Genomic DNA, 23,980 nt, shown 5'->3' with positions numbered 1-23,980 from the left:
ATCCTTATCTTGTTGAAGATTCTCAAGAAGGAGTTTTGGTCCTTATCTCTCTGCCTTTCATCCTCATCCTGTTTAAGCCAGGATACACACCTTTTGTGGCATGCTCATTACTCTTTCTCAGTGCCTGGAGATGAGGAATGCTGATAACAAGGGGACTGGGCTTATATATACCCTTACTCAACTATGTGAGAGAGAGAGAGATGTAGAGATGTAGCATCTGCCTGCAATAAACTACTTGCTTATCTCTCACTGGCTGACTTTCATTACTGAACATGCTGGCATGTCCAGGGCACCCCGAAGACCTGTGGAAAACCAGGAAGAGACCTGGCTGCCCAAAGTGGGACATTACAGCCTTCTCCAATCTGACTTTCCCTTCCATACCTATGCATGCAATCATATCTCTTTCCACTCTCAAGCACACAGCTTCCATTCAAACTCGGCCAGTCTCTTTCACAGAAACCAGTCACACATATCTGGGCCTTTTCCATCTATCTGGGATAGCCTTCCTACTCTTTCACCTCCATCTATTTGACTTTTGCCTGCCCTCCAAGGCCCAGATCAAGCCCTTCACTTATTCTGTGACTCCTTCCTGACTCAAATAGATTTGTCCCTTCTTTAAATGTCCATAGAACAAAAAGACAGAGCCCCATAACCTCAGAAAAAAAGGATGGGCACTATTCTTTGCTGTCCTTCACAGTGCTAGACACATTATAAGCATCCACAGAGTAACAATTTTGCAACCTAAGTTCCCCAAAAATCACACAGTAAGAAGGTTTCAGCTCTGAGTGAGCCCCAAGTCACAAACCCCTAGCTCTGTACCTGAAACCCAAATATGTTTCTATTAGAGGAACATTGGTGACATTTTTGGGTTTTATGTCCCCTTTTCATACTTTTGAAAATGTCAAATGTCATTAACAAACATTTGCAGCCCCAGCTGTGAGATAAAGACATAAGAAGATGGGAAGGGTAAATTTTACTGCTAAAATCACATCAGAAGAGATGCAAGGCATTTAGAAACAAACCTGTTAGCTGTGACCCTAGGCAAGTTTACAAAAAACTGTGAGAATAAAATTGAAATAATAAAACCTGACTCTTATGAAGGAAATACTTTGTGAACTTTATTTAATAAATGAGGAAAAACAACAATAACAATAACAAATCTGTCTTAACCTGCTTTTCAGGATCATTTCACTGCTGAGCAAGTTCCGTCTAGGATTCCATGAAGTTCATGTCCTTCCTGACATCAATCAGAAGCCCCGGCCAGAACAGTAATTCTCTTTATTTTGGAACTTTGGGGCACAGGAGTATGGTAGACATGGGTAGGGGACATTTTTCAAATGATCTCAAAATGGAATTACACTGTCCCAGAAAAAAAGATTGTGAATCTCCCCTCAGTGATGAGATTCAACCTCTAAGGAGCCTGGTCCAGTTACAGTGTCAGTAAAAGGGAAACACTAACTAATAGTGTCATCCTAAGGAGGAATGGGCTCTCTTGTAGGATTCCTCCCTCTGGAGGTCTTCAAGCTAAGGTGGGTTGACTCCCTGTTAGATGTGTAGTGCACTGGGTTCTTTTTTGGATTAGAAGACTACAGAGGTCCCTTCCAACTCAATAATGTTGTGATATCTGAAAGAAAGGAAGGAAAAACAAGCATCTTAAATACTTTATAATAGTGGTGGGATGGGGTTTCTTTGTGGTTTCTTCAGGTTTTCTGATCTTTACTGCCTGGGCCTTTCTCCAAGGCTTGCCTAGAGGTAAAACCTGGCAGAATTTATTTATCAGATGTCTCTAGGATAAATGAAAAGAGGGCTAGATTTAGCATCAGAAGACCTGGGTTTGATTCTTAACTTTACTACTGTACAAACTTGATCAAATCCCTTTCTTTCCTTCTCTGGACCTTGATTTCCTTCTTTGTAAGAGGAGAATATCAGCCAGATGATCTTTGTCTTTTCCATCTCTAAATCTGAAGAACCTGACATGTGCCAGGTAACAGAAGAATTTTTCCCCTTCAGAAGCCTTCCTGACAGTTTTCATCAGCATTTATTAAAAACCTACCATGGGCTGGCACTGTGCTAAGCCCTGGAGTTTACAGACATAAGTGAAATACTTCCCTTCCCTCAAGGAGCTTACATTTGAACTGGGGAAACAATATGAAAATAAATACACACATAATATATTTAAAAAGAATGCAAAGTAATTTGAGTAGTCAGAGCTCGAACTGGCAGGGGTCAGAGGGAAGGAAAAGCTTCACGTAGAAGGCAGAATGTGTACTGAAGTTTGGGGGGAACCAAGTTTTTCAAAGAGTTTATCCATAAAGAAACTGAGGGATGCTTCAAACTCCAAGATTTAGTCAATCCCTGAGCTTCCTGCTAGAGCTTTAAGGGGTCAGGTCTCATAGAAATGAATGACTCCTTAGGCTCACTGATTCCTAAGCTTTCTCCAGCCTTGGAGTTGCTTCTTGTTGGGAGGTGCTCTTAGCCAGCTCAGGGATGGAAGTTGTCTTTCCCTATATTTCAGGGTGATCTGGCTTTATGCTAATTCTTTACTTTCCCCACCAGTACTTGGAAGCTAAAAAAAGGAGACCCTAGGATGATTTGGCCAAGGACCATCCCTTCTCTCCATGTAATGACAAGTGTATTCCCACATGAAGCTAATATGAAATCAATCAGCAGGCATTTAATATGTGCTAGATACTGGGGTGGGGTGGGCATTAATTCAAATTTAATATGCATTCCTTGCCCTCAAGAATCTTACATTCTCGGGCAGCTAGGTGGCACAGTGGATAGAGCACTGGCCTTGGAGTCAGGAGTACCTGAGTTCAAATCTGGCCTCAGACATTTAATAATTACTTATCTGTGTGGCCTTGGGCAAGCTACTTAACCCCATTGCCTTAAAAAATCTAAAAAAAAACCTAAAAGAAAAAAGAATCTTACATTCTTTGGGAGGGAAATAATAGGCATACATATAAGCAAATATAAAATAAACACAAGGCAAAAATGCAGCACAAGGCACAGACTGGATGTGATTGTCCATGCCCATAATTTCTTCAGCTGGGAATGTTAAGGATCACTTGATGGATCACTTGAACTTGGGAATTCTAGCTGCACCAACAGGGTGAATACTTAGGGAATGAGGGGCCACCTGGCTACCTGAGGAGGAGAGAGCTAGCTCAGGACAGAAGTGGAGCAGGTCAAAACTTCCATGCTGATCAGTGGTAAGATTAGATCTATGAGGACTTCCAACCTGGGCAAGATAAGAGATCCTTGGAGAGGCTGACATGACTGGTAGTCCAGATCTGTAAAAAAAAAAAAAATCTGGTAGATAGGAATTATTATTTGAAACTTTTCACTATGACTCCTTTAACTGGCATTTCACCTACCAAAAACTCAGCCCTGTCTCTGGTCAGGCATTTAAAATGAGATTCCATTTAGAAAACTTTGATTTAAATAGCTTTTCCAGAAATATGCCTGCTGAATAAATCAATGCTTTCCTGTACCCACATTCTCTTTCCTGCTCTTCTGTATTCCAACCACCCTCAAAGACTGATCTAAAAGAGAGAAGAAAGGAGTAGGGGGAGGCAAAGAAGGGAGAAGCTATAGTCAATTAGAAAAAAGTCTAGAATTGTGGTCAGAAGATCTGGGCTCAAGTCCCAGTGAGCCATAGAAGCTATATAAATAATCTTTAACAACTTAGTTCACTTCTGTAAAATAAGAATAATAATGATTTCAGGCTTCTTAGGAAGATCAAATGAGACAATAAAGTACCATGTAGCTCTTATGCCAGCTACTATTCTTCAGGGAAGAAGAGAGAGGAGAAAAAGAGCAAAAGGAATCTTCCAAGTTCTCTTGGGAATGAATAAATGAGGAGAGATTTTTCTTTAGAGGCTGCTAGATGGCACAGTGAATGGAGTGCTAGGAAGTTGTTCTTTCATTTCATGTGCATCCAATTCTTCATGACCTTATTTGGGGTTTTCTTGGCAAAGATACTGAGTGGCTTGCCATTTCCTTTTCCAGCTCATTTTGTAGAGGAGGAAACTAAGGGAAACAGAGTTAAATGACATTCCCAGGGTAATACAACTAATAAGTGTCTGGGGCCAGATTTGAACTCAAGAAGGCTCATCTCCCTGATTTCAAGCCCAGCCCTCTATCCACTACACCATCTCACTACCCTAGGAATGCATGAAAACCTAAATTCAAGTCCAGCCTCAGACACTTACTAGTTATGCAACCCTAGGCAAGTCACTTAACCCTGTTTTCTCTGTCTGCCTCAGTTTCCTTGTTGTGAAATGAAGATAATAACATTTACCTTATAAAGTTGTCATGAGGTTGATAAAATTGTAAATTGCTTGGCATATTCTAGGTATCATAGAAATCTTTCTTCTTTTCCTCTTCCCTTCCCTTTTCCTTATTACACCTGACCTTGATTCCCCCTTCGATCCTCCTACTACTTGTTCCACAGTGAAAGCAGAGTTTCTCAGATTCTTTCCTCTGTCCACAGCACCAAGAGGTTTGAGGACATGATTGCCCCTTTTCGGCTGAATGACGGCTTCAAGGATGAGGCTACTGTTAATGAGATGAGACGTGATTGTCCCTGGAAGATCTCAGATGAGGAGATTAATAAGAACAAAATGAAGGTATGATTGGCAAGGATGTTTTTGAGTTGGTACCATGGGAAGGAGGGAAAAGGACAAGTGGAGATTTGGGAGCCTTCCTCTGACCCTGGCATCTGGAGCCATATTAGATGAGCAACTTTGAGGATAGTATAAATCGGGTCATGCTGCCAGTTTTATTGCTCATATGGGGTGCTGATTTTCATTTGACCCCTACATCTCTCCTCTGTCTCTCCTCCAGGGTAAATGATAGGATGGGGTAGAACCCAAATTGAATCAAATCTTAGAGCTGAATAAGATGTTAGATATCATCTAGTCCAACTTCTCATTTTACAGTGATTCCTTATCCTAGGGAAGAGAAAGCAATTTGTCCCAAGACCCAAAGGGAATTAGTAGCATGGCTAAGACTAGGATTCAAACTTCTTAGGTCCATATTCAATACTTCCTCCCTTTACCATGTTGCTTTCTCTTCTTTTTAGTGATTCCACTGAAATGATGGTACCATCCTACCCCCTATTTCCCATTCCTTGCAAACCTTTCTTCTAGATAGCTGATAAACAATATTTATTGATGACTCTTAATGTCCTACATACTGGAGGAAGAAGATAAGAAAAATAAAAAAAATTCAGTCACTGACCAAGTTTATAATCCAGTTGGAGATACAGGATCCCCACTCAGAATTTTTAGTTCTTTTAAATACTCACACAAAGCAACATTAAAAGAATTGAAAATTAATATACTTCACCAATTATGTCAATATTAAGTGTCAAGTAGAGTCAATCAAGGAAGGCTTCCTGAAGGAGTTGAGTTTGGCAATTAAATTCCAAATTATCCTGAACTTCTCTGCCTCTCCCAGATGACCAGATAATACATATTTATTTAGATCAAAGGTTCTTAACTTTTTTTGTGTTATGGACCCATTAGGTAATATGGCAAAGACTATTATAAATCTTTTTATAGAAGGTATTTTAATGCATAAAATACTATAAATTATTTTCATACATTTTATAAAAACAAAATAATAAACTAAAAAAAATGAAATATGGTTATCAAAGCATTTTTAAAAATAAGTGGACCTCAAGTGAAGAACCTATTATTTAAAATTAAGACAGGGACACCCCTAGATGGACTGCTATCCACTCCAGAGTGCTGATGAGTTCTGTTCTCCCCTCAGTCACTTCGGCAGGTGAGACTGAACGAGGTTCTGTTGGATTATTCCCGAGATGCTGCGCTCATAGTCATGTAAGTCAAGTCTTGTTCCAAGCCAGGAAAGGAAAGGCTTGCCTCCCTGGCTCAAAGATATAAAGGACCATGATTGGAATCATGTGATTCCAATATGTTGCCAGGGAGGTTCCCATTCCAGCTCTCATCATAGAGCACCACAGCTGGATTGGCTAAGCCCCTCGGTGAGAGTTGCAGAATCACTGACTCCATTGTTTTCACTTCTTCCCCTCTTTTTCTCTTTTCACACTAAATCAGTTTTATAACTGGAACCTGAGGTACCCTACTGTTTTCTAGCATTACACCCCACTTAGAAGGAGGTACATTTTGCTGAGCCACCTCCCCTAATACTTTTGTCCTGTTTCATATTAGCTGAAAGTCATGGACTTTTATCCAGTTCAGTCATTTGAAACCAGTACAATTCACCTCACATATATTGAGCACCCATTCTTTGCAAAGTATTGTACTAAGTAGTTATTGAAGCAGATACAAAGTTGAATAAGACATGAAATTTCCCTTCCCTCAAGACTTCAAGTCCAATAGGAGTGTTAGTACACATAATTCAAAGCAGAATGCGATCAGCAAGTGCACAAGAGCTTAAGGACAAATCGTGATGGGAGTTTGGAGGTGGGATAAATCACTTTTAGAGAGGCCTGAGTAGATGGATGAGTGGAACGATCCTCAGGACCACCAGAGATGTCCATCTGGAGACCACAGCTTGATTCTTCTGGGAAGATTGCCAAACAGGTGCCTTTTTTGTATTCTTTTCCCTTGAACTAAGCCCTGGAAAGAACCATGAAGCAACACATGACCTGTATGTTTCAACAGCTGTGTGGCTTGACTTCTGAGCTATTTCTCCTTGATTCTGGGAAGAGTGGCATTAATAATCAGGCAGGTGTTAATAACCACTTAGTGCCAACCAGGTGTTCATACTTGTCCAAGGCCCCATGGTTCATAAATCTGACCTTGACCTGGCTCTGCCAGTACTACCTATGATTTTTGGAAAGTTGGTTAATTTTCTAGGTTTCAGCTTCTTTATCTGTAAAACTGGGTGGGTGTAGAATAGGTAATCTGCAAGGTCCCTTCTAACTCTAAAACCTATGACCTTATGGCATGTTTTCTTAGCAATGGGGAGGACATGTTATTGGAAAGTATTGGCCTCTCTCTATTTGTGCAGTACTATCCTGAGCTCAGAATACAGTGCAGTCCTTTTGGGAGGGGGTTGGGAAGTGGGGCAGAAGTATTTGTAAAGCAGTAGAGAGGCATGGTGGGGTACAGGGGTGTAGAGGGAATGGAACATTTTATCCATGGTCCCTAGAGTGGAGTCAGTGACAGACCCTAGCTATCTCAGATATTGGACCCACCTTAATGAGTCCCTGATTCAGTATCTCCTTATCAAGTCAGAGCTAATGAATGCAAAGTATTTTGCAATCTTTAAGTGCTAATTGCATGTCAAGAACTGTTGCTATTAGTATTCTTTTTATTATTATTATTACCATTTGGGGAAAGAGTAGGGGAGAGAAGATAGATCCTGCACTATCCCCTGGTTACTTGATGATGGTGGTGGTGGTGTGGTTATGGTGCTGGTGTAGAGATGGTGCTGGTGGTAGTATCTAAGAAGAAAGTAAAGCAGAATTTGTGGTATCATAAATTTAGAGCTTGAAAGAATCTTAATCCAATCCAATATCTTCATTTTATAGATGAGAAAACTGAAACTGGGAGGCTAGGTGGCGCAGTGGATAAAGCACTGGCCTTGGAGTCAGGAGTACCTGGGTTCAAATCTGGTCTCACTTAATAATTACCTAGCTGTGTGGCCTTGGGCAAGCCACTTAACCCCATTTGCCTTGCAAAAACCTTAAAAAAAAAAAGAAAAGAAAGAAAACTGAAACTTCTAGTCCAACCAAATTTCATCATTTTATGGATGAGAAAACTAAATATTGTGCCTAAGGTCACACAGGTACTGATTAGAAATAGGATTTGATTTAAGGAAGTTAGTTGGAATAGAGATAGAGTAATTGACTTAGAGTAGGGAAGCTGAATTCAAATTATGTCTTGACTGCTTTTTAACTATATGACATGGGACAAGTCATAAATGAGAATAATAGTTGCACCTACCTCTCAAGATTGTTGAAAGGATAAGATGAGATAGTACTTGTAAAGTTCTATACAAACCTTAAACCTCTATAAATGCTAAGTATTGTTATTACTACTACTACTACTACTACTACTACTACTACTACTACTACGACTACTACTACTACTACGACTACTACTACTACTACTACTACTACTACTACTACTACTACTACTACTACTACCAGTGCTTAAAGGAGATAGAGGTAGATTGGATTTGGTAGAACCATATTGGAGGGACTGAAGAGAGTTTGGTGGGAAGTGAGCCCTCGCTATAGTGGAAAGAGTACTAGACTTAGAGTCAAAATATCTGGGTTCGGATCCTATCTATATCTTTTTCTTAAGTAATCCCTTTCATATCTATGAAATGGATAGTTTCTGAAATTCCTTTTAGTTCTAAATTCTGTGAATTATGAACACCAAAGAGAAACTAGGTATTTCCTCAGTTAATATTTAATATTAATATAATAATAATGATAGGTTAGTTAATATTCTCTATATTTCTTTGAAAGGGGCAAAAATAAACAAAGGTGACATGAATACCTTGAGACTATATCTCCCAGCTTCCCAAAATAGATTATGCCTTGTCTCCTTTCTCAAAATTGCTGAAATGAATGATGCATTCTTAGGGACTAGTACAAAGATATCTCTAGTCCAATTTTATGTCAACCTGTGGGAGTTATGCCTAGAAAAACAGGCAGAGGGTTTGAGGCTTAGCTGCAAAGCTTTAGCCAGTGCAGAGCCTATGAATTGTGCTAGAAGGAGTTTGGCTAGAGGTTCACTTATGTTTCAGAAACAGTGAATATCATTGGAATGAAAGCATTAGTTATGAAATGAGACAGAAAGTGTATGCATATAGGTGTATAAAATGGTAACGTAATGTATTTTGCCTTTATTAAAACTCAAGCCAGGACAGCTAGGTGGCGTAGTGGATAAAGCACCAGCCTTGCAGTCAGGAGTACCTGGGTTCAAATCTGGCCTCAGACACTTAATAATTACCTAGCTGTGTGGCCTTGGGCAAGCCACTTAACCCCATTTGCCTTGCAAAAACCTAAAAAAACAAAACAAAACAAAACAAAAAAAAAAACTCAAGCCAGTCACTCAAGCCAAGAACCATAAATCTTTATCCCAAAGGCTATACCCCACAGTGGTTAGAAGCTCCAATCCAGGGACCTCTCTTTTTCCAGGGTCCTAACTTGATGACTGCCTGAGCAGAGGGTATAAGTATCTGAATATTTGTAGAATAAGTTACTCCAAGGAGGACAGAACCACTCACAGTAGCAGGCCCTGGAGGTCACAAAGGACAATGGAGTTCATTCTGTAAGACTATCTTTTTGGCCATTATCATCATCAGCAATGGCTAATGAACCCTCTAGCAAGAAGCAATATGACCCTTCAGCTCCTAAGCAGGCCTGTACTAAACTGTTTTTAGCCTTTTCTTTAAAACCTCTAGTTTTCCCTTAAGATTCTGAGTCATTTCCCAGAAGGAATCTAATTTACCAGAGTCCAATAGGACAACTAATCAATCAACAGAATGATCATCAATAAGCATTATTAAGTGCACTTGCTAACTACTGGAGATAACAAAGTCAAAAGTAAAACAGCCTCTGGTGTCAAAGAACTTACTTATATTCCAATGGGGGGGAGTATATATACATTAAAAAAGTTCATGGATACAATGGACACAATATGATTTTGGGGAGGCAGAATACTAGCCTCAGGGCTTAAAAAAAGTGATGCTTGGACTGAGTATTGAAGGATACTTGTTATTTGGGACTTTGATCATACTTTATGGTTCCAAAATAAATTCTGAACATTAGCTCATACATTTGCCGAGAAAGATGAGTTTCACTCCCCACTCTCTTTTTACAGGCAAAAAATTTGAGGCCCAAAAGACTTTGGTCCAAGGTATAATAGGGAGTCTTGATTCTCAGTTCATAATAAGATTTTATTTCCCTAATTTTTCTTTTTGGAAGGCAATGGAGTTGTGCCTTGTCCAAGGTTACACAGCTGGGTGTCTGAGGTCTCATTTGGACTCAGGTCCTCCTGACTCCAGGGTCGGTACTCTATCCACTGTGCCACCTAGCTACCCCTTTACTTCCCTAATTTTTGAAAATAACCACAAGAAACTTTTTTTTAATGTGACTTTAACAGAGACTTTAGAGTTAGGAAATTATTCCTGAGATTATAATTCATGGTCCAATATCTCAATTTCTTTTCTGCTAAGAATGGCTGGGTATATACGCAAAGCATTCCTCTGGAGGGGAGAGGGAGAAAGAGAGAGAGAGAGAGAGAGAGAAAAAAAAAGAATTCCTTTCTAAGGATCTCCCCTCCTCCCCCTCCACACCAGCTTTAGTTGGCAAGAGTATAAGGGGCAGCTTGGTGGCACAGTGGGTAGAGCACTGGCCCTGGAGTCAGGAGGGCCTGAGTTCAAATTTGACCTCAGACACTTAGTGATTGCCTAGCTGTGTGACCTTGGGCAAGTCACTTAACCCCATTGCCTTGCCAAACAAAATATAACAAGAGTATAAAGGTTTCCTGAAATCCTCAGATCCTAGGATTTCAAAATTCTAGACTTAGAACTGAATGGCACTTCTATGGGTACATTAAATAACCCTTCATGGAAATTCTCTCTTTTAAATAAGGTGATTTCAACCAGTTACCTGGTGTTGAAAGGGGAGGGGGCTTATAAAATTGATCAGAAGTTCTCTACTCATCTCTGCTACATACAGTGGAAGAAATGGAGTTCAGAGAGCTTAACTGATTTGCCTGACACATAGTGAACATTTAATAAATGCTTACTTATTGGTTTATTTATTACTACCCAAGATCACAAAGCAGCAGAGTCCAGATTTGAACCTAGCTCTTCTTTCTTCCAAATGAATTTATACCTATATGCTTCACAAGCAAATGAAAGAAAGCAATTTGGAAATTTGATAACTGACAAGAGAAGCGAGGTTCCACTTCCCCACCTTATTTGCTAATAACTTAGAAGTACACTGGTTTGGGGGTGGCTAGGTGGCTAGCTGTGTGACCTTGGGCAAGCCACTTAACCCCAGTGCCTTGGAAAGAAAGAAAGAAAGAAAGAAAGAAAGACCCTTAAAAAAAAAAGTAGTACACTGGTTCCAAATGAACTTAGAAGGTCTAAGTTCAGTTTATTGCCAAGTGCTAAACTGGAGAATATAAAATTCCAGGGGGTACATTCTTCAGTTCTGTATGACTGGGAGTACTGTTGTGGTTCAGGGCCTTGGTCAGCAGCAGCCCTGTGAAAAATATTGAAGTAGTTGAAGTGATTTCAATAACCCAGCCCTCCCTTCAGAACCACACCAGACTCCAACATGCAGTGGAGAGAGGATTGGAATCAGTCTGAAGACCCAGGTTCAAATGTCATTTTCATCACTTGTGTGATCTTGGACAATCACTAAATCCATCAGCTTCTAGATTGGTAAAATGATGGGGCTTGATATCCTTCCAGCTCTATAGCTATGATCCTCTAATCTCTAACAGCTTCAGTTCCCTCACCTATAAAATGAAAAGGTTCAACCAGGCAACTTCTTAGATTACTTCTGTTTCTAAATCTATGTGATCCTTCATTCTATTGATTCCCTCTTGTCAAGAAGATGTGACTGGAGAGGATAAGGTTTGACTCCAAATGAAGAATCTTTAACAGCAGAAATTCAAGAGCTATGGTCCTTGAGTAAGAGGAGATTTAGGGGCAGAAAGCCCCAGATATTCAAATTATTCTGGCCCGCACTAAGGTGGATGACCCCTGATTTCTTCCTACATATTAGATAAACCTATCTCTGGAACAATGCTGATATTTTCCCAGGAGCTTAAATGATTCCTCTATTTTTGTTGACCAGAGCTGACCAGTCATGGTGCTGCTATAATATTACTAAATTTAAAAATAGCTTAAACATTTAACTGAATATTCTAGATTGAAGTTAAAGGCAAAAAAGATAGCTAAAATTAAAAAAAAATAAAATTCTATTAACTAATACATTTTTGGCAATTTTCAAATGGTCATCCAGAGGAATTATAGGCAAGCACAAAAGGTAGAGAGCACAGGACCTGAGATTTCTCTCTGAAGTTAGCAGCCTACTGTTTGCAAAGCATCATATGATTTGAATGTGGAGTATTACTAAGAAAACAATAGTTCTTATACTAGTGGACCTTATATTTAATGAAAGACTTGGGGTGCAGAATGGGGGCAATAGGGAATAGGGAACAGGACACAGGACATAAAAGCCCCAATTCATCACAGCTCTTCAGAGCTACATATGTGGGTGCCTGAAAGGGGATGCTGAAGTGATTACAGTGTCTCACATTAGGATTTATATAAAAAGACTTCATGAAGGACAAAGTAAGTTTTGAGCAGATTCTCCTCCTGAAGAGGAGACAGGTGAAATCTTTCCAGGAACGGGCAATGGTGTATGAGAAGACCAGATAAGTCTTATGGAAGGGAGAGTAAATCCAATTGTCAAACTGAAAGACAATGTAGGAAGCTGAGTATAAATGGGGGAAAGTCAATTAGTAATTGCTCTCCTATTGCTTTCTCCTGCCTTGCAGAACCTTGCCAATAGGAAGAAAGGGAAAATGCCCAAGTTCCCTATACATGGCTTGGCTGGAGACATTATCTCAGGATCTGAGACCTCCTGTCATCCTGACCAGAGGAAATCAAGAAAATGTTCTGACATTTTACTGCCAATAAGACCAGGATTGGGCCTCAACTCTTGCTGCAACTGTCCATTCCTAGGAACTGACTGGTCTTCTTTCTCAGGCACAGAGGATTCATATTTATACTGCAGTTTAAGCAGAGATGAATGACACCACAATAAGCAGATTTCCAAGAACTGACTCAACTTTATATCCTTTAGTCAATGTGTCTCTTAGAGCTCATCTTAGGGCAATGCTTTTCAACCTTTTCTGGGTCATGGGCATCTTTCATAGTCTGGTGAACCCATAGATCCCTTCTCAGAACAAGATTTTTAAACTTAAAATATGTAGGATTACAGAGGAAACAAGATGTAGTCATCAAAATATTCAAAAACTAAGATCAGAGACCCTACATCAAGACCCCCTGCTTTATGATCATCATGGATTAGGAAATCATTAGAAGATATTGAATAAGGAGGTGGGGGAAGAATATCTTGATCCTCATATTCTTTGTGAAGTTTTCTTTGGATCATCATTATAGCTATTTTAAATTTATAACTTAATTTCAGTACCAAACTTCTGGGTCAAAGTTACATGTGTATTTGTTAGTATTTTTAGAAGTACTCCATTTATTCCTTCTACTTTGACATCAGGAAAATATCATCTGGGCCACGGCCCATTATCCAAAGACTGTTGGAAGCTGGTGTCATGACACCAGAAAACTTGGGTTCTAATCTCAAAAATATCACTTACTATTTGGATGGACTTATAGTTAATTAATCTCTCTTGGTTTCAGTCTCCAGACCTGTGAGGGGAGGTGGACTAGGTTATCTTTAAGGTGCCTTTGCACTCTTAATCAATATCCTGGACAGTTCTGTGATATCTTTTCTCTTAAGATCTTTTATTCAATGGGTTCTCATTTGGATTTGCTCCCTACCTTGATTTATTTTGGGAAAACACCCAGTTCAGCATAATGACTTAATTATCTCACAAAAGGGGGGGAGGGGGAGTTGAAACCTCGATTATCAAGAAATGAGAACAGTTGTGTTAACAGGGTAAAAGGGAGGAGAGGAGGTAAAAAAGTAGCCTAAAAGTGATGTGGCAAAATATTTAAGGAAGTTGATAAAACTGGAAGAGGTGAAAGGTCTAGGGTAGGGCTGGAGGTGTCCATATGAGAGAGTTGACAACGTAGGAAAAAAAAGAGAAGGAAGAGGCCGGACTAAATAAAAATTCAGTGATGATGAGACCAAAATTAACCCTAAACTGAGTGAAAGATGAATGGTGAAGGGAGCAAAAAAAGCACTACCAAACCCAAATGAATGAGAAGGGAATTAATATGGTGGGTTAAAAAAGGGTATATCATGGAGGTTAGAAACAGCAAAGAGGTTTAGAAAGATGAAAAGATACAGGCAGAACAAGGTGAAGATAGGGAAATTGGTGGTGTGTCATAAAGATGAAAGTTCTTGAAAGTGAAAAACTCAGACTAGCCTTGGAGGTAGAAAAGCTCAGGATTTTTTTATTTTACAAGCCTGCAAATTTCCCAGATTAAACTTTTTTCTGGAGAGACAATAAGCTTCTTGAGGATAGGTTGAATAACAAAGGTCTAGGTGAGAGTGAAAGAAGGAAAGTGAGGGAAAGAGAGAAAGGAAAAACAGTCCTAAGAGCTGACTGGGCTTAGAATGGAGTGAGTTCAGCCACATGGAGCTGAAGCCATAGTTCTCCAATGGTATAGGCCAGGAGCATGTGGTTCTAATTTAGAGAAAGAAAATGAGAGAAGAAAGAGAGCTCTCCTCAGGAAGACCTTGCTTAAATGTATTTCCTTACTGGGTTGGACAAGGTTGGACAAACAGCTAGGCAGTTTGGTACCTAGCTCCAGGTTTTCTCTAATACATATGCCACATAGGCAGCCCTCCAAGGACTGGCTAAAACATCACTCATTGTGCATGGGTGACATTCTATGCATCAGTCTTTCCTGTCCCAAAGGGACCTTCAAGTCCAACATGGCTATTTCCTGTGCCCTGCTTCAATTGTATCAGACTCTGAGAAGATTAGTAGAGTCAGTATAGTAATCTTCAAGTACACACTGTTCTAAAATCATGGTCAAGTATAATACATGGCAAGAGATAATGTAGCATATAGTTAGAAAGAGTCATGAATTGGGAGTCAGATAGTCTGGCATCTAACATTAAATAGCAATAAGATATTGAGCAAGCATTTTCCTTCTCTAACCTTCAGTTCCCTCATCTTAAAAATAAGGGGATCAATTTAAGCTAGATACTCTCTCAGGACATTCAAGTTCTAAGATTTCATGATTTGAAAATTTAATTATATGATAAAAGAGAAAATATGGGACAGGGCTTAATCAGGAAGATGTGGGTTCAAGTCCTACCTTGGGCATAATACTAATCATGACCAATTCACTCAACTCCTCAATTTTGTTTTTGTTTTTTTGTTTTTTTTTTTTAGTTTTTGCAAGGCAGGGGGGTTAAGTGGCTTGCCCAAGGCCACACAACTAGGTAATTATTAAGTGTCTGAGGCCGGATTTGAACTCAGGTACTCCTGACTCCAAGGCCAGTGCTCTATCCACTGCACCACCTAGCCACCCCTCAACTCCTCAATGTTAACAATTCATCTCTAAAACATCAATTCTCAAACTTTTAACTGTTAGCACCCCTTTACTCTCTTTAAAATTATGCAAGCTATATGTATTGATATTTACTTTATTAAAAATTAAAATTCTTAGTGTTATTATTAAATTAGTTTTGACTTCAAGGACTCCCTGCAACACATTCTGAAATTATTGTTGTAAAAAAAAAATTTTTTTAATGTTACCAGTCTATATCAATGGAGGAAATTCCCACCCTGAAATCTCTTACTCTAGTAAAGTCCAGATATAATATGTAATAATGAGACTGAATCAATCGACTGACATATCTAGACAACTTGTAAAGGAAATAGAATGATATGATTGAGATTAAATCTAAGATCCAAATCTCTTCCAGTTTTAGATTATGACCCTGTAATCCTTCCTCCTTCTTACCTGCTCAGTAAGAGAATAAGAAATTTGACCAGACAGCTCAATGATGTGTAAATTGCATGATTACTTAGTCTTCCATATCACTTGCCCAGTGAAGGCACAGTTCCCACTTAGCTAGGCAGCTTAGATCCAAACATCTCCTCTTACTGCATAGGTCAGCATTGTCTGGGAGTGCAAATTCTGTTTTAAAATCCCAGGAGTGTCACAGGAAAGTTTCATGCAGCAACAGCTGCTAGATTTTGTGGGTCTCTCACCTATGAAGGAATTTCAGACAGGGACAAGATGTGGAGGCATGAAAAGGTTTGAAGCAGTTCAGAGAAAGAAGGAAATTATAGAACCATTTGAGTTTCTCATTTATGAAACTGCTTTGAATCACAACTCTACCACGTACTATCTGTGTGATCTTGAACAAATGATTTAGCCTCCCTGTTTCTCAGTTTCCTTATGCGTAAAATAAAGGCATTGACCTCAGGAGTTCCTTCTAATCTAAATTTATAGTCTTATGATCTTAATAGGAAGTAATTTTATTGGTAGACCACATTTCCTTTGTGAGTAGACAAGGAAAATGTACACAATCATCAAAAAAACAGGAGTTTTCATTTATTGTATTTCCTTGCTTAAGAATAAAGAAAAAGTATATATAATTAGCAGAAGATACCCTTTAGAATAGGAAAGTTTATCTTTTAAGGTCTGTGGACAGAAATCAGAGCATTAGCAAATGTACTAATTCAAATGTTGACTGGATCTAACAGCGTGCAAATAAAAACTTGATTTCAGCATGAAAAACCAACAATTACAAAAACACTTAAAACTTATAAATTTTCTTAAAACACTTGAAAACTGAATCTTAAAAAAGTAATCACCACCTTAATTGAAATAACAAAAAAAATATACTTAGGCTGATGTATGGCAAGCCCTGGTTTCAGAAAGAGGATTGTGACTGAATTGTCTGACTTTGGTAAATCACCCAGACATCTCTGTATCTCAGTTTCCCAATCTGTAAAATAAAGGGATTTGTCTAGAAAACTTCTTTTTGGCTTTAAATCTATGATCCTGTTAAGAAAAACCATGTCATTGATTTTTTTTTAATCCAGCAAGACTTTCATTAACTTAATTGCTTCATATCACACTGTTCTCCAATTTTTGCAAAGATGACTTTAAAAAATTAACTTTGCTATTTTGTCCCTAAAAAAGTTTTTCTTTGAACTTAGATTGTTGCCATGTGTAGAGTGGCTTGTTTCAGTGCATTGTTTTTGTGTAGTTGCTTACTCTGTTCATTGGTCTGACCCCTTATGACTTACTCCTCACAACCTGGTGTTTTTCAAGAGTTAATGGAGAGCAGACTATTGCACAAAAGTCTCCCGATACTTAGGTCCCTTTACTTCAAGATGGGTTTACTATTGTGTGGTGAAAGAAGCAACAAACTTATCTTTCTGTCCTTGGTTCTATGAGTCTGACAGCATGAATAACACTAGCTATGGCTCTTCGAAACTTAGTGGAGGTATTTATGCTTCCATTGTTCCCAATCCCTTCAAACTGGCTTCAATTTTTTCATGTGACAAATTAAAACAATTGCTTTATCCAAGGTCAGTCTCTAAAACAAAGGTTTAAAATTTCAGGCTTAACAATGGACCTTATAAAAACAAAAAAGTTTAAATAATTACTGGTTGGAAAATTATGATTTTTTTTTAAAAATCACTTTTATTGACAATCAAAAAAAATAAAAGCAAGTTTGAGTTTGGTTTTCTTTTGAACCATCAAGACTTTCTATTATGAGTCCTATGCCCTCCCATTCCTTTAATCTTTGCCACCTGGTTTCTCACTCTTGTACCCTAAATGTTGCTACAGAACATAGAATCCCTCTTTGGTTCCTTCCCAAGCCTGTTTTCAATTTTGCAAATCCAGCCCTTGTTCCATATCCTCTGAGATGGGCAAATTTTTCTGCCCAATAGGTTCAATGAGTTCTAACTTCTGGAGGAAAAACAGAGCTTGGTCTCATCTAGAGGCCATCAGAAACCAGAGGAAGCCACTGTTAGTTATGTAGGAAGGAATGGGGCTGGCCTAATTCACTTGAGACGTGGATACCCTCCCAAACACAAAGAGAAAGTTAGGGGAAATAAAGCAGATTCAGGCTGAAGAATGCTTTAGGAAAAAACATCTCTCATGGAAATACTTTAGTAAGGGCCAAACAAAACAAGAATGTCCCATTCAGTGATGTCTGGATATGACTAAAGACAACAGGAGAATTCTGCCAACTTCTGATATATAAGCAAGTATAGTAGTTCAGGGAAGAGCCAATCAACAGATGCAGTCATGTCATTTGCCAGTCTGGACAGAAATTCCCTACTCTGACTGAAAGCTTGAATTCTGTTTAAAAGGACTCATTTTGCTGAACAGAAAACCACACCCTGCATAGCTGCTAAAAATACCCTAGGAGCTCTAAGGTAACCAGACATCTATTGAAGGACAAAATGGAAAAATGGAGAGCAAGAAGGGACAAATTTATCATGGATAGGTCTTGCTTGACAATTACAATTTTTTTAAGTGGAAAAAGGGGTCATTTTGTAAAATGCTAGAAACCTCCAAAACCAAAAATTCTACTTGTAAACAAAGTAGCACATCTTCTGATCCTAAGATCTGAAGGAAGGTTGAAATATAAACTGACAACATGAAGCAATGTTTGTATTTTTAGTCAAGCATGATCAAGGCTATTGATGCTTTTGGTGAGCCAGAGGAGTCAAGGGGGAGGAGAGCAGGAAGGAGATTTTGCTTTGAGCTGGACATCTGGGAACCCGAGGTACAGCTGAACTGGCCCCTGAACAGCTGGCCAGAGTACAAAATACAGTACTTGTTTACATACTGGAAGGGAACAGAAAGTTAATGCTGAGTTAACAATGCAGTAGGCCAAGGATCATCATGAGTCTCCCCCATTGTGACTGGAGGGTGCCAAGTGTTTATTTTGGGCTGAGAATTTAAGTCAAGTAGACTCTCCTCTCTACCCCCACCCAAAAGATCTCAGTTCCCTGTAAGAGTTGGGGGAATATCATTATTTTGTTTAATTAAATTTGAAGGATATTTGGAAAAGGAGGAAAGACTGGGAAATAAATACAACTCCCACTTATCAGTAGAAGGAGAATTCCTAAGATATTTTTAAAAAACAACTTCATGGGACATTTTGTTTTTGCTAACAAGTACTACTTGGATGTGAATTTGATGAAATAGGAAAAAAAAATGAGACAGAGAGTCTACCATTGTCAGTCCTTAGATAGCCTTACTTTTTTGTTTGTATCTCTCTTCATGACCCCCCCCCCCCCATTAGGGGTTTTCTTGGCAAAGATCCTAGAGTGGTTTGTCATTTCCTTCTTCAGCTGTTTTACAGATGAGTAAAACTAAGGGAAACAAGGTTAAATGATTTGCCTAGGGTCACCCAGTTAGTAAGTGTCTGAGGCCAGAATTGAACTCAGGAAGATGAGTCTTCCTGGCTTCAGGTCTAATAACTCTAACCACTGTATCATCTAGCTTTACTTCTTCCTTGTACTTAGAGCAATCATCTCCAGTCCTACCTGGTAATGCCCCAGAGCATCTCTCTTTATTTCCCCACTCACCAATAAAATATTTATTTAAATTCCCTTGCATTTACTATTCAGCACTTGACCTATGGGGCAGAGGCAAATGTATCAAACACCATCAAACATCAAGAACCATTTTTTTATTAATATTTTATTTGATTTCCAATTGTATGCAATAGTATTTGTTTTCCAATTATATACAACAGTAGTTTTTTGTAAGGTTTTGAATTTTACAATCTTTCCCCATCCTCCCTTCCCTCCCCCCTCCCCCCACAGAAGGCAGTCTGATAATCTTTACATTGTTTCCATACTATACATTGATGGAAATTGAAAGTGTTGAGAGAGAAAATCATGTCCTTGAAAAAAAAATAAAATTTTAGAAATAGCTAAATTATGTAGTAAAAAAAATTGAAGGTAATAGACTGGTCTTTGTTTAAACTCCACAATTCTTTCTCTGGATACAGTTGGAATTCTCCATCACAGGTACTCTAAAATTGTCCCTGATTATTGCTTGGATGGAATGAGCAAGTCTATTAAGGAAGAACCATTTATTTAGGGAAAGCTCTTAGCCTCCCCCACCCTTTCTCTGAATTTCTTATCACTATCCTGAGGGAAGATTCCATAGGTGAATGGGTGTATCCCTAGATATAGATCTGGAAAACTTAAAAGAGATCCTGATTTTAAGTTTTTTTTTCTGCATTCAGTAAAAGATGTCCCTTTGCTATGTTAAATGGCAGTGACCTTTGTTTTAAAAAGTGAGGTTATGGTTAATTATAGAGCTATAAAGAATTATAGAGGGGCTGCTAGGTGGCGTAGTGGATAAAGTACCAGCCTTGGAGTCAGGAGTACCTGGGTTCAAATCCAGTGTCAGACACTTAATAATTACCTAGCTGTGTGGCCTTGGGCAAGCTACTTAATCCTATTTGCCTTGCAAAAAACCTTAAAAAAAGAGAGAAAAAGAAAAAGAATTATAGAACTCTACTTGGGCAAATCAAGATTTCAGATAAAAGCACTAAAGTTAGAGTTTATATTTGTTTAGCTTGATTTATTTTTGGCAGAGGAAGAAACCAAATAAAAACATTGTATTACAAAAATGAAACTAACTAGTTTCCTCTTTTAATCGGAGCTCAGGATGCAAAAGGGTCAAAGACACAAGAACAAAAAACAAAACCTGGGGCAGCTAGGTGGTGAGTGGATAGAGCATTGGCCCTGGAGTCAGGAGTACCTGAGTTGAAATTCGACCTCAGACACTTAATAATTACCTAGCTGTGGGGCCTTGGGCAAGCCACTTAACCCCATTGCCTTGCAAAAAACTTTAAAAAAAAAGCCTAGGATGAGGGTCCTTTTATGAAGACAGGAAGTCCGAGTGACTCCTTTCTTCAACATAAAATCAAGTCTTTCTAGGTAAGTCTCTTTTTTCCGTAGCCTTCATTTTGCAGCTGAAAAATGAAGATAACTTCTTTGCTATTCCTGTCCATGACTTTCTTTTCTGCTCTAAATTTGAGGGTTCATTAGAACAATACCCTTTCCTAACTATATCAATTAGCTTCATTTAACTCAAATGCTAAATAATATTTCATATTCATGCTTCAGTATTTCAGGAAACCCATGATTATAGGATTTAAAATGGAAGGGACCTTTAGATCATTTATTCTAATCCCTTCCTTTCACAGATAAGAAAATTGAGATCTACAGAAGCTTAGCAACTTATAGTTCCTGGAGAGGAGGGACTATGTCATTTTTTCATCTTCACAAATAATGATTAAGAGTATTTTGCTGGTCAAAAATGCAAAAGCAAACAAAGCTTAAATGTTTGAGTACTATACTTTTGGTCATGGAGAAAAAATCATGCATGATACCTGTTTGTGCTCACTCTCTTGCTAATGGTACATATATTTGGTGGAGAGTTGTGTGTCATTGGTTTATAGGGGAAATGTTTTGTTATGTCATTTCCTCCTCTTCTTTTCTTCCTCCTCCTCCTCTTCTCTGTCCTCCTGTTCCTTTTCTCAGTCTTTCTCCTCCTCCTCTTTCCCTTTCTCCTTCTCCCTTGCTTTTAACTAATTGGATCCTCTGGTTGGTTAAAGAAAAAGTAAACACATCAATGGAGTCTTGTGAACTGGGGTTTTGAGAAGATATAGACTACTAGAGTACCTTGAACCTAGAGAAGATATTCTTGGCCCCCTAATGTGAAAGATAGGTGCCTGGGTGGTTACATTTCTATACCTAGAACCTAGTGTTACTGTAAAATGTGTTCAGCTAAAGGTTTCACTTGAAAGATCAACTCTGACCCAGAAGAATTTAAGAACAAAATAGAATTTATTTAGATATTGCTGTGGTTAGCAGAAGCTAAGGGAATGAAAGAAAGATTAGAAGCAGCAGCTTCCAAAAGAGGAAAAGCAGTAAGGAGAAGTATAGAAGCATGAGAGGTAAAGGAGCATGACAGATCATGCTCCCTAAGAGTAAGTTGGCCTTCCAAAGGAAGATAAGCAACTCAGATGAGGAACTGGGGAGAGTGAAGTTTTAAAGGGACAGGAAGGTAAGATAAATGATTGAGAGGTATAGTTCAAAAACTTAATTCTTTCTGGTTTGGGCAGAGATCCATTGTTTTGTTGACATGGGCTTTTCTTGTGTCTGGGGACAGGGACTTATGTAGTCCCTTCTAGGGAGGGGGGCAAGGTACTATTAAAAAGTTCAATGATCTCATCTTATAGCTTGGACAGGGAAAGGGATCAATATTAATATAAGATACATGGTTAGTGCAGAGGGAACAGATTAATTATAGAACATATTTCTTAGTCCAATATTTCCTCTACTGCGTTAGCACAGTACCTAATATTTGTGTAGTCCACTGCATCTTATACAGCTCTTCTTCCAACCTGTAAGAAGGGCTTGAATTACTCAAATAAAAACTGATGATCTGTCCCTGGAGAGCCTGAGATCCTGACATCTTGACCTTTCAGATTAGTGTGGGTTTCAAAGAGTTGGACACAACTAAAAACAATAGAACATCAATGAGGATGTTGTGTTATGGCAGACTGAAGACAGAAATTTAGACAATTGAAGATCTTGACAAGCTGGGAAGCTAATGTGTTCAAAGGGGTAGGGGGGGAAAAAGCTATGAACCATAAACTGAACTTATTTGAAAAGAGGAAGAATGACCTGAAAGTTTATGATAATAGCAACAAACAGTATGGGATAGAATGAACTTTTAAAAAAGGAGATGTTGCTAGGCCATGCAGGCAGAGGAAGGGTCTAAAAACAGGTAGAAAGTGGGTAGATGCCCCCATATATTCTACACGAGACTGTGAAATGCTACAATATAGGTGCCCATCACATGAACCTGTTGTATAAGTAATGTTGTTGAGAAAGATCAGGTCCAGGACCTAGTAGGTTTGAATCCTTATATTGAGTATTCACTTCAAGTAATACAAAAAGGCATCCAGACTATTGATTCTTTCTTATTGGATCCTTTACAGAATGCCAAGAAAGCACACCATCAATGCCCTTGAAGAATTTGCCTTTTAAGATTTCATCCAGCTCCATTCCCCCTCTCAATCTTACTTCTCTATAGTTTTAATATTCATAAAGCAATTTTCTCATGATAATTCTATATGATAGATAGTATAAGCATTTGTTGTTTCTGAATCATGTTGATACTCAGAGGACTGTGGATTGGGAGGAATTAAGCTTAAGATGTTATTGAGTCCATATCCCCTCCTTTAACAGATGAGGAAACATCCAGAGAAGTGAAAAGATTTACCCAAGGTTATATGGTAAGGCGCTATATGAAGCAAGATTTTAATCCAGGACTCATTAACCCCAAATCCAGGGCTCTATCCATTATACTAATTTTGCCTCATGTTTCTCATTTTGCAGATGAGAAAACTAACTAGGAGACAATAAATGATTTACCCCAAATCACTCAGGGACAATAAGAAATAGGGCTCAAAACTAGGTCTGATTTCCAATTTTTTTTTCCATTATACTACGTCCAAGAAAAAAACATAATCTTCCTCTTTAAATTAAAACTGGTTAGCTAAGTTGGCATGTTGTCTGAAGCAGTATATAATAAGCTGCTTCCCATCTGAGTCATTTTGGTGTGGAAATAGCACACAAGATTTGTAATGAAAGGACCTGGATCCAGAATTGCTACTTACAACCGTGTGAATTGAATAAGCTGCTTCATCTCTTTAGGCCTCAATTCACTCAACTCTAAAATGAGAGGACTAGCCTAGATGAACCTGGAATGAATAAATCAATTAATAAACTAATGAAATACTAAATAAAAAAGCAATTAATAAGTACTTATTATGTATAAAATATGGCAGGTACAAATAGAAAAGGACCTCACATTCAAAATGGAGGAAATCAGATAAGAGTGTTTCAGCTGCAAGGAAGATGGAAAGTCCCAGGGAAATGCATCTTCTTTAATGACCACTTCCTTTAATAAAACCACATCCATTTGTAGTATCCTCTCCAAGTCTACTTCCTCCAACCTCTACTGACTTTGGTAGACTAAGTTTCCACAGGGAAATTCAAAAATGGAATGGAGGATGGAGGAGGAGAAGGTCTTTTATTTTATTTTTTTTTGCAAGGCAATGGGGTTAATTGGCTTGTCCAAGGCCACACAGCTAGGTAATTATTAAATGTCTGAGGCCGGATTTGAACCCAGATACTCCTGACTCCAGGGCCAGTTCTCTATCCACTGCGCCACCTAGAAGAAGGTCTTTTATTGATGCTCATAAGCTCCCATTCAG

The 23,980-nt window shown here is 38.6% G+C and overlaps 2 protein-coding genes across 3 annotated transcripts in view; both read left to right on the top strand.

Annotated features, from left to right (window-relative positions):
- The window catches only part of SLC12A3 (solute carrier family 12 member 3), a 55,321-nt gene extending 35,847 nt beyond the window's left edge, over positions 1–19,474 (top strand). For both annotated transcript variants that reach the window (XM_074211266.1, XM_074211265.1), the window contains exons 23-26: positions 1,182–1,268; positions 4,496–4,631; positions 5,782–5,849; positions 12,531–19,474. In XM_074211266.1, the coding sequence (XP_074067367.1) occupies positions 1,182–1,268; positions 4,496–4,631; positions 5,782–5,849; positions 12,531–12,672 (433 nt within the window). In that variant the 3' untranslated portion in view covers positions 12,673–19,474. The remainder of the gene's footprint in view (positions 1–1,181; positions 1,269–4,495; positions 4,632–5,781; positions 5,850–12,530) is intronic.
- HERPUD1 (homocysteine inducible ER protein with ubiquitin like domain 1) overlaps positions 6,376–23,980 on the top strand; it is a 37,453-nt gene continuing 19,848 nt past the window's right edge. The window contains exon 1 of the mRNA XM_074211271.1: positions 6,376–6,575. Within this exon, the coding sequence (XP_074067372.1) occupies positions 6,525–6,575 (51 nt within the window). The 5' untranslated portion in view covers positions 6,376–6,524. The remainder of the gene's footprint in view (positions 6,576–23,980) is intronic.

This window comes from Macrotis lagotis, chromosome 1, assembly GCF_037893015.1.
Source record: "Macrotis lagotis isolate mMagLag1 chromosome 1, bilby.v1.9.chrom.fasta, whole genome shotgun sequence".
In the NCBI taxonomy this organism is placed as follows: Eukaryota; Metazoa; Chordata; class Mammalia; order Peramelemorphia; family Peramelidae; genus Macrotis; species Macrotis lagotis.
The sequence above is the reverse complement of the archived record's forward strand: the minus strand, read 5'-3'. Positions and strand labels throughout refer to the sequence as shown.